Source organism: Mus caroli, chromosome 2 (genome assembly GCF_900094665.2).
Source record: "Mus caroli chromosome 2, CAROLI_EIJ_v1.1, whole genome shotgun sequence".
NCBI lineage: Eukaryota > Metazoa > Chordata > Mammalia > Rodentia > Muridae > Mus > Mus caroli.
In genome coordinates this window covers 135176115-135186798 of record NC_034571.1, presented here as the reverse complement: position 1 = coordinate 135186798, position 10684 = coordinate 135176115, and the positions used below count along the sequence as shown (strand labels likewise).

The following is a 10684-nucleotide window of genomic DNA, read 5'->3' as shown; positions in this document are numbered from 1 at the left end:
CCTTCTTAGAATTGGGAACAAAACACCCAGGGAAGGAGTTACAGAGACAAAGTTCGTAGCTGTGATGAAAGGATCTTGGATCACTCTTGAAGTCAGCTTTAAAGTGTTTGCACATATGGCAAAGCATATAGAGCTAACTGTGAGGGGCTTGGCCAGGGTTTGGTGCTAATGGACGCATCAGTCTCTTGAATGTGTCCTCCTGCTTGCTACATTAGCAGATACTGAGTCAGTCTATGGTGGGAGTGTGGCAGGGTAGTCTCTGGAGAGGACGGTGCCTGTTTCTGCACCTCGGTATGGCCATGGGTGGATGGCTTGGTTGGTGCTGAGGCGGTTCTAGTTCTAGTGTCACCTCCAGATCTACCTTTTCTAGGTCTGTCCTAGCATTGTGCCTGCTGAGGCTCTTGAGTCTGTCAGAAGGCCACCTAGGTGATCTTTCTACTTGCTAACAAAGTAATTACCCATGAAGCATGGATTTTAACTCTTGGGAGGATGTTAATTGTGGAAACATTTCAGATTGGGTTAACTGTTTACCATGCCTTATTTTACCTTCATCTGGGCTAGGAGAAATGCCCCTTCTTTATTCTCTGAAATTTCTGTGGAAACTTTTTTGTTTCTGCTCCAACCTGAGAGATTTGGAGAAGTAGGATTTTTACTTACAGTTCATATGGAGTGGGGAGAGGAGACCTAAGCGTGTCGTCTGGATCCCTGAGTTCCCTGGAGTTTGGGAATGCATCCTCCCAGCTAGCACCAGGGTTTGTGATTGTAGAGGATGTCGCTAAAGCCCTGTGATGAGAGTACCAGCTCTGCCACTCATTGCAGGGCCTGAGTCCTGACCTTCCCTCTCAGCTTCCTCATCTGAGGGCTCATGAACCCTCTCTCCTTTGAATTAATACATGACCCTGTGACAGTGCCCAGTAAATGTGAGATGCCATGGCTGGGTATTGCATAAGTCATTAGACTTTGACGGTGAGAGTAGAAAATAACAGTGCCTGAAGCTGAAATGGCTAAAAATTAACTGAGAATGAGTGGCTGTAGCCATTTTTGGTAGAAATTCAGTTGAAATTACATTTAGTAATGTTTCATATAGGATCTGAAGGACATGCAAACCAAATAAAAGGAAGGAAGCCCAAGTCTATTTGGTTTTATTTTTGTTACATCATGGATGTCAGCTGAATTGTCATCAGATTCTGTTGTGGTCAGGTTTGTAGTATTCATTTGGGAAGTATTGTAATGTACTGATTCCTAGGTTCATACAGAGACTCATATTTCACTGGACTGACTTGCTGGCCTGGCCACTGGGTCTCTAGGTATTCTCATGGCCAGTAAAGGCTAGGATTTGCTGCCCTGGGTAGTTTGGGAGAAATGGTTTTCTGGGTCTCCTGACCTTGGCTCAGAGAGCATCATCACCGTAGGAGTTCCCACCTCGGACTGTGGTCATCCCATCCATTCAGTTTTTTGACTATGAACCTGATGGCATTCTTTCTGTGGCATCTCTTGCTGCTAATTCTTTTACTTTCTGTAGCAGAGAGATGTTTGAGTTGGCCTTATGTTGGGCTTAGAGGACTTGAGACATCAACCAAACTTTGGGTCATTCGTTCCCAGCTTGGTATAACAGGGCCACTTGCCATTTTAATCTGTCTCATTTACATTAGTTGTCCTCCTGGAGCATTTGTGCTTCATCCTTTACCCTGCCTCCCAAATGGTGGCTATGTGGTGCACTGGACAGAACGTAGGTTGTGGTTGTGACCATCTCCACCCATCTTGTCTCCCCACCATGTCTGCAAGTATCTGGATAAGTAGCCCAACAGGTAAATGAATACATTGGGAGCCTGTTGTGAGGCAGCCCTACCATTCTAGTCTCAGCACTCCACCCTGGCATTCTGCTACCCCAGGTCTTCTAGAGATTCATCTTGAGGTATATTGGCCCAGAGAAATGAAGGCTTTTACTTGGCAGGATTCAGGCAATAATTTCTGGCTACTGTGACCTTTAGGTTTTGAATATTAATTTTTGGAGGCTTTGATAGATGAATAGCTTCACACATTGTGCAGTTCTGAATTTTAACATCACATGTTAAAATCTTTGCTCCCAAACACAATTGCCACTTGGCCTTGTTTACATTTATATTTCAGAAGTTGTTTGCTAACTTAAGCAGGAAAGAGAACGGTGTTGCTTTTTGCTTGCTTGGAAAGTTTACTTTTGATTAAAAAACTGGCGTGCATACATATTCTGTTGTTATAGCTCGGCAGTGATTTATTTTTATGCTGTAATCCTAAAGATGAAAGTAACATTCAAGCACATTGTCAATACGACAGGGGCTTTTATTAAAATCCATGGTACTTGTATCCTTTGTGTTTATCTTTTTTTTTTTTTTTCCTTTTAGGTTTTCAAAACTCTGGGTACAGATGTTGTGAAATCTGCATTTGAAGGTTACAATGCTTGTGTCTTTGCATATGGGCAAACTGGATCCGGAAAGTCCTACACTATGATGGGAAATTCTGTGAGTTATTTAGTTGTTTATATGTTGTGAGGGAAGGAAGTGTCTTACTATCTTTTTCTGGAGTGATAGAATTATCTTTTATCTACTTGATCTGCACCAACTTTTCCTGTTCTGATCTTCCTTTAATAACAAGATAAAACTCAGTAATAAGTTGAACTAAATTTCCTTGGAGAGATTTGAAATTAGAGATAGTTTTATGTTATAAGCACAAACAATTGGTGGGAATCCCAGTTCATTTCTGCTTTTAAAGGCCTTATAATCTTACCAAGAAAGTAATTTATTCTTCTTTTCTGCCAGTATAACAATTTGAATAAAATTACCAAAGTCTATTCTTTTCAAAATTATTCAGAACATTTTTCCTAAGAATAGCGTAAAAAAAGAAAACCTAACTTTTTGAAGGAAAGGTGTTAGGTAAGTCCAGCAAACATGAAAAAGTTGGCATTATAGAGCAAGCCCTTACAGTTTGTGTGCTTAGAGACACAACACCCATAGTTTAGTGATTAATCAGTACAGATTAATAAGCGCTTATGTTGTATTTGCACCAGAGTATAGAAAAGTAAGATGTCGGTATAGGACATGGTGGTATGTAATCCCAGCTTCTTGGGAGGCTGATGCATGATGCTGGCAAGCTTCACACCAGCCTGATGATCAACTCAGGGAGACTGTCTCAAAAAGCACTGCGAATGTAGCTTAGGAGGTAGGTAGTGGAACACCTGCACAGCATACTCACGGCTCTGATTTGCTCCCTAACAACACAGAAAACAAAGAAAAGAAGCAAACCTAACAACAAACAAAACTGCATAGGGCTAGTTAAGACTTAGACAATGGTGTGTGTGTGTCTCTGTGTGTGTGTGTGTGTATCTTTTTTCTTTTTTTCATGTGGCAGCAAGAACTCAGTTCAGTACTGCCAAACCTGTGGCTTGTTCTTGATGTAGACACTGTGAAAGGCTTTAGGGCTCCCTGACAGCAGGCACAGTAGTGTCTATAGTGCTCAAGGTTTGGTGGCCTATGGAAGCATGGTACTGGGGGGAGGGGGGGGACACAAATCTCAGGGCATCATATCAGAGCCTGGAACCTGGCTTCTCCAACCCAGATTTTGTGCTTACATGGGAAGTGTGGCACTGAAATGTGTGTCACAGTGCTGGAAACTAGGGAGAGGGAGGGAGAGAGGTAGCCCACCTGGCATGTCCCTTTTAATGTTATTAGTTTTTCTCTTTTTGTTTTACTACTGAACTTTAAAAAAAAAATATCCAAAAATGAAATTTGCATATCAGTCCTCGACTTTATATAAAACATTTACAAAGCACGTCTAAGAGCAGCTACTTTTCCTCCCCCTACTAGATAAGTACAGCTTCAGTAACTTATTTTAAGAAAGAACAAAAACTGTGGTAGAAGGCTCAGTTTTCCTTGGTCACAGTTGGTACCAATTGAATGGATGATACAAAGAAGAAGAAGAAGAAAAAAGTTAAAATGGCAGTGATGATTCTTACAGTCTTTTAGAGGGGAGTTCAGTCTTCAGTGAGAGCCTTTTGCCTGACGCAGAGTGTCTTAATTTGGGTTACCATTACTATGACGAAGTACCATGACCAGAAGAAAGATGGGGAGGAAAGGGTTTGCTTTTATTTGGTTTACACTTCCACATCCATAGTCCATCACTGAAGGAAGTCAGGACAAGAACTCACACAGGGCAGGAACCTGAAGGCAGGAGCTGATGCAGAGGCCATGGAGGGGGCTGCTTACGGCTTGCTTCCCCTGGTTTTCTCAGCCTGCTTTCTTATAGAATCTAGGACTACCAGCTCAGGGATGGCACCACTCGCAATGGGCTGGGCCCTTTCCCATCAATCACTAATTAAGAAAACATTCTTGTCTGCTTAGAGCCCTATCTTATGGAGGCATTTTCTCAATTGAGATTTCCTCCTTTCAGAGGACTTTGGCTAGTATCAAGTTGATGTAAAACTATCCAGTCCACAGAGTACTGCTCACAAGCTTGTTCATGCTTACAGGACTATGATTATGTAGCTACACCACTTAGACAAGGTGGATTTTCTCTTCCTAAGAGGACTTATGCAGAGATTGCTATAGCAGAGGAAGGCTGGCTTCCATAGTTTAATGTACTTCAGCCACCTACGTTTAAGATGGCTATTGGAGGACCTAAAAAGGTTATTATTTTCTCTAGTGTGTCTATTCTGCCTGGTATCTGTTATCCCTGCTTTCTCAGTTAGCCAGATATTTTTAACATTTATTTTATATTATAAACTATCCTCTTTGATAGAGAATACGCCTCCATATCCTTGCAAGCCATTGTTAATTGATTTAACATCTTATAAAAATATACAAGTCCTAGCATTTATAATTTAGAAAGTGTTATCCTTATTTCAGAGACTATGAAGTCCTATAGGGGCACTTGGTGGAAGGTGTGGGCTTGGCACACAGGCTAGGAGAGCCTAAGTCCATGCCAGCAAAATGCAAACTCATGGTCTGCTCAAATCTAGTTTGAGTGATGGCTGTGGCAGTCTTCTTCTCCATTTCAGGGTGATTCTGGCTTAATACCTCGGATCTGTGAAGCTCTCTTCAGTCGGATCAATGAAACCACTAGATGGGATGAAGCCTCTTTCAGGACGGAAGTCAGGTAGGGCCATTATCTGATGTGTAAAGTTCTGAGGGGCCCCAGTATGCTTGACTTGCACAGAGGTCTGGGAAAGAGGGGGGTAAGGGTGGAGGCTGTTGAGGAATGAGCCTGCCCCTTCCTGACCTGAACTCTATGTTAGTTAGCAATAAAAGTGAGAGTACGTTGGTATAATTTGTGTGTGAGGGAGCATAGCTTGATGGGAAGCTTGAGGATTCTATTTTTCTCTCACACTGAGTCAGCCCTAGACGTATGCAGTTGGGCTCACTCTTTTGGCTGAGTATCATCTGTGTTACTCAACTGTGGTAGGATCCTCTGTAAGTGCACCCTTAACATCAGTTGGGTGCACAGAGAACCTTTTCCTTATTGTCTCAGAGTCTGGGTCAGACGCTGGTCCCCAGGGGTCTTGAGCAGAGCTGTGTTGACCTGTACTGCTCAGAGCCACTTGACCTCTTGATGACTGTGACTCCAGGGAAGTTGTTTAAAGCACACCAGAACTCTCTTGTTACATTTTTACAAACGATGAAGTATCCACCATTAAGCCATTGCAAGGGTTGAGTGAAATAGTTCTTATAAAGTGCACAGCAGAGGTGGGTGTGTGTGGCTGCAGTTGCTGTGAGTGTTGTGTTTGTTATTATTAATGACTTAAAAACATTTTTTATAAAATTAATTCTATCTAAAATTTTTAGCTACTTAGAAATTTATAATGAACGTGTGAGAGACCTACTTAGGCGGAAGTCATCTAAGACCTTCAATTTAAGAGTCCGTGAGCATCCCAAAGAAGGACCGTACGTTGAGGGTAAGAAGGATGTTTCTTGTCTTCACATAGTCACTCCCCTCGTCTCCCTTGGGATTGGTAGAAAAACAAAAAAATACAAAAGTTTGGTGATGGTAAGAATTAAAAAGTTGTTTACTTTTGGAATTTTATTACAGTAGAAGTGACAGGAGCTGGCATGCCAACATTTGTTTTGTAAATCTGTATTTCAGTACTTATTTTCTAGGTATTTTGTAAGGCCTACTCATCATTTCTTTGACTTTAAGATCTCTCTGGAAGTTTGTTTTCCCAGCTTCTCCACAAGACGATCAAGTTCTGACCCCCAGGCCTGTGCGTCTCAGTGGCAATGCATTTTACTAACATATGTTCATGGACCCTAAATGGGTGCCAGGTGGAAGGGGACTGACTCTTGTTTCTTATTTGTAAGAAGAGTTCCCAGGGGTGTCTCCCCTTGGGTTTTGAATCTGTGTTGTGATAGGATAATTATGGTGGACTGAGCACCCACCTCTACAGTGTCAGGAAGGGCCTGGCAGACAGTGAATGAATTCACCTTGTATACTAAAATTGGAGAAATAGCTTATCAAGTGTACAAAGGTACAGCAGACTAAGCAATAGCTAGAGCACCACATTAGTGTGCTGTGGAGGCCTTTGCTTATAGTCAGGGTGAGTTTCCTTGTGTGCAGTTTCCTGGCATGTAATGCATGCCCCACGTGAAGGAGTACAATCCCAACTGGCTTAAGTAGTTCTGAGAGGCAGCTTAAGCCTGTGTGCATATAACTTTTAGTTGTGTATCCTAAACTGTGAAATTAATAGCCATGCACACCACAGTCATGCAGTCCAGGGCAGTCTTGCTCAAAGGGTCTTGGCACCATTTCTGGGCTGCAGCTTTGTGGTGTTAAGTTGTAGCCTTCTGGTATGAGCACTGCGATTTCTGGATCATGATTGTGAAAATTTGTTAACTTATGGTCTCTTATTAGTGGCCTTCCTCCACCTCCCCATACTAACCAAGGGACAGTTAGTCATGGAGGATGTTACATGTGATATTGTATTGTGAATTAGCTCTTGCCATGTATTTAAAAATATGCTATAATAGTTAATCTTGTTGTCAACTCCATGGGATTTTGAGTTACTGAGGAAACAAATCTCTGGGCACATCTAGATGACTTTAGTTGAGGTAAGACAACTTCACCCTAAATAATGGTAGCACCATGCCACGGTCTGCAGTCGCAGGCTGAATAAAGCTGTACATATGCTTTTATGGCTTTCTGCTTCCTGATTATAGACTCAGTGCATCTCATGACCAAGTGCTGCCACCATATCTTCCCCATGGTGGTTGACTGTATCCCCTTTAATCATGAGCCAAAATACACCCTTTCCTCCATTAAGTTGTTTTATCAGGCTTTTTTTTTTTTAATTAATCACAACGAGGGAGGTAATTACTACACTGGGTTGTTATGTGGCTAATTTTAATTTTGCTCTCTCTAAGGGAACTGAGTAACTGCTGGGGAGTAGCCTGTAGGCATTGCTAATGGAAACATGGTTTATTATGGCATTGTCTATGAAGTGTAGGTTTTTGTTTTTTGTGTTTTTTTTGCTACCAAGAATGAACCAGAACATGGGTTTGAAGATTTATCTCTTGTAGTTCCCTTTTTATCTTGAGGTCATCAGAACTCATAGATGGGTCCTATGTTTTCTTAAGTTCCCATTTGCGTCTGTACTCTGTCTCCCTAGAGAAAGGCGTGCAGCTGTATCTCTGTGTGTGTGTGTGTGTGTGTGCGTGTGTGTGTGTGTGTATGTGCTGAGGGGATTGTTATCGAATACCTATTGCTTTCAGTCTAACAGGAGGCTTTATATTTTTTCTTTAAATGTTATAACAGATGTCAGAACACATAAAACTGATATATGAGGAGACAATAATTAAACAGGGTAAAAACATCTGGATATTGACCTCTGTAGTTATGATCCTTATAAATAATACATTATTCAAACATTGGGGAGTATAGGTTATAGATTATATGAGAAAAATAAAGTACCATCACTCAACTTTTAGACTAAATTATTTGAAAATGAGGGCAAGGATTTAATGGGAAATATAAAAGAATGGCATGATCACAAGAACCATGGGTTATTTTTTTTCCAGAATCTTAGAAGGAGGGCTTTTTAAAATTTAACTTAAAAACCTAGAAGTCATAGAAGAAGAAATCTTTCCCCACCTTTTGATAGGAATCAGACCCAGAGTTCCTTTGAGCATGCATGCCAGGCACGCACTCTATAACACTGGGCTTTATCACCACCCCAAACTGGTGATTTTTAAGTGGAAGAAAAAGTGCCCAGCTTCTTTCATCATAGTGAAGTAGGAGAAGGAGCCCTTCTGCATGATGCTTGTCACCCCTGTGGGTGGATAATGAGGGTTCTGGGGAGGGGGATGGAGACAAGCACGCCTTGTCCTCACTCCTGCTGCTATGAACTGCCCTCTCTGCAGCATTTGCCAGTATTCCCAGCATCCTTTGATTTAGCAGTTCTACCTCCAAGTATTTACTTTGGAGTCACATTCCCATACATTTGAAAAGACTATGCACAAAATATCTTAACAGCCCATTGTATTTGTAAATAAAGTAAAATAGACAACCTCTGTAGACTCAAGAGGCTGGTTAAATTGGTTGGGGTTCTGATATACAAGCATTTCTCTGTAGCCTCAAAAATGAATACCAGGCCACCGTAGCGTTGTAGAGGATCCTTATATGTACGTAAGTAGAAAGCAAGATGCAGAACAATGCTTGTGATCTGCTACTCTACAAACCATTTTTTTTTTTTTTTTTTTTTTGTGCGCGTGGTTGATCAAAGGGCCTCCTGTGTGTTTAGCCTAGTATGTTCTCATGTGCATGGAAGGGGAGGGAAGGCAACTTGATAGTGTGTGTAACTGCCTTTGTATGTATGGGTTGTTTTTTGAAGGGTATAGAGAACCAGTAACATTGGTTACTTCACAAAAAGGGAATGAGAGAGTTAGAGGTAGAGCAAAAAGCAGAGGAGCTCTGTCCACTTTGACCTTTAACCCTGTGAGCTACTCTCCCTTCAAGAAAAAACAGCCAGTAAAAATGTTTTAGAGTTTAAGATGTTTTTAGGTTTTGCATGAGGGTTGGGCTTACACAAGGCTATTCCTGAAGGTGGAACTTTTATATTGTTTTTCCTTGTAGCATGACTGTTTCCAAGAGATTGCTGTTGATAGCTGCAACAGTCTCTCTGTGTAATGGTGTGCAATGGGCACTCACATTAGGTTGCTGAAGCCTATTGAAGCCAACCAGCTTGTTCAGCTCCCTGTCTGCATTACAGACCACCACTCTCCAAGATCTCCAACCACAAGACACACGATCTCCAACCAAATTGGCAGATGTGTAGTCATGCATGGTTCTTAGAGGGAAGCCTCTCATTTACTTCACTACATAACAGAAAGATTTCTCTTCTCTTCTCTTCTCTTCTCTTCTCTTCTCTTCTCTTCTCTTCTCTTCTCTTCTCTTCTCTTCTCTTCTCTTCTCTCCCCTCTCTNCGTCTCGTCTCGTCTCGTCTCGTCTCGTCTCGTCTCTTCTCTTCTCTTCTCTTCTCTTCTCTTCTCTTCTCTTCTCTTCTCTTCTCTTCTCTTCTTTTCTTTTCTTCAGATTTATCCAAGCATTTAGTTCAGAACTACAGTGATGTGGAAGAACTTATGGATGCAGGAAATATCAATCGCACCACTGCAGCAACGGGGATGAATGATGTCAGTAGCAGGTCCCATGCCATCTTCACCATCAAGTTCACTCAGGTATGGGCAGCCGTGGAGCAGAGGCCCCATTCCTGAGGCCTTTCCTTGATGATTAGCACCAGCTAAGTCATTGTTGAGCCAGGAGCAGCAGCTGCAAGCGAAGGTGACTGTCACTTACTTGTTAGTTAGAGTTGAGCATGTGCTGTGTGCTCACAGCCTTTCTATACTCACAGTGATGCAAATGTCCTGATATATATTCTTAAGAAATAATTAGCAGGCTGTGAGCATACAGCATGACCTTGTATAAGACAGACTTGCTCTTGTGCCTAATAAAGCAAAAGTTTTCATTATTTTACGTGCTGTGGGAGATGATGGATTTCAAGGCAGAGCATCTGGAGACCAAGATGAAGAATGGGTGTACTACACTATTGCTCCATGGTCCCTGGTGCTGTTGATTATGATTAGAGTCATATTAGAGGGTAGTGAACAACACTTAGAGGCACTAACATAAGAAATCCTTGTAGTCAGGTGGTGGACAGTGTCTTGAAGGTGGCTGGGAATGGCTGAGGAAAAGTAGTTGTTACCAAAGCCAGACACAGGAATACACAGATTCGAGTCTTGGCTTCAGCAAGGGTTAGGACTTGGCGTTGCCTATCCATATTGACAGTGAACATGCCAGAAAACAGCCAGCAGGCCCTTATTAATTTGAAGATTGGAGACCAGGAAAATGAGTTGAGTCTCCAAGACCAGCCAGAAGTGTTCTCTGGGCAATCTCTATGTCCTGCTGGAGATGAGCCTTTCTTTACAGTAATTTAGTGGCTAACAACTTTCTGATGGATGCATAACTAGGATGTAGCAGGCTGTAGTTTCTAAGAGGTTTTTATATGTCCATCAGAATGTATATTTATTATTATTTGCTGCATTTGATTCAAAATAAAAAATGTAGGTTAGCCGGGCGGTGGTGGCGCACGCCTTTAATCCCAGCACTTGGGAGGCAGAGGCAGGCGGATTTCTGAGTTCGAGGCCAGCCTGGTCTACAAAGTGAGTTC

At 42.0% G+C, this 10684-nt stretch overlaps 1 protein-coding gene across 4 annotated transcripts in view; it reads left to right on the top strand.

The window, feature by feature from the left end:
- Kif16b (kinesin family member 16B) overlaps positions 1-10684 on the top strand; it is a 272919-nt gene that overhangs the window by 42723 nt on the left and 219512 nt on the right. For all 4 annotated transcript variants that reach the window (XM_029474203.1, XM_021150816.2, XM_029474202.1 and 1 more), the window contains exons 4-7: positions 2382-2498; positions 5030-5127; positions 5814-5923; positions 9553-9695. In XM_029474203.1, coding sequence (XP_029330063.1) covers positions 2382-2498; positions 5030-5127; positions 5814-5923; positions 9553-9695 — 468 coding nt within the window. The remainder of the gene's footprint in view (positions 1-2381; positions 2499-5029; positions 5128-5813; positions 5924-9552; positions 9696-10684) is intronic.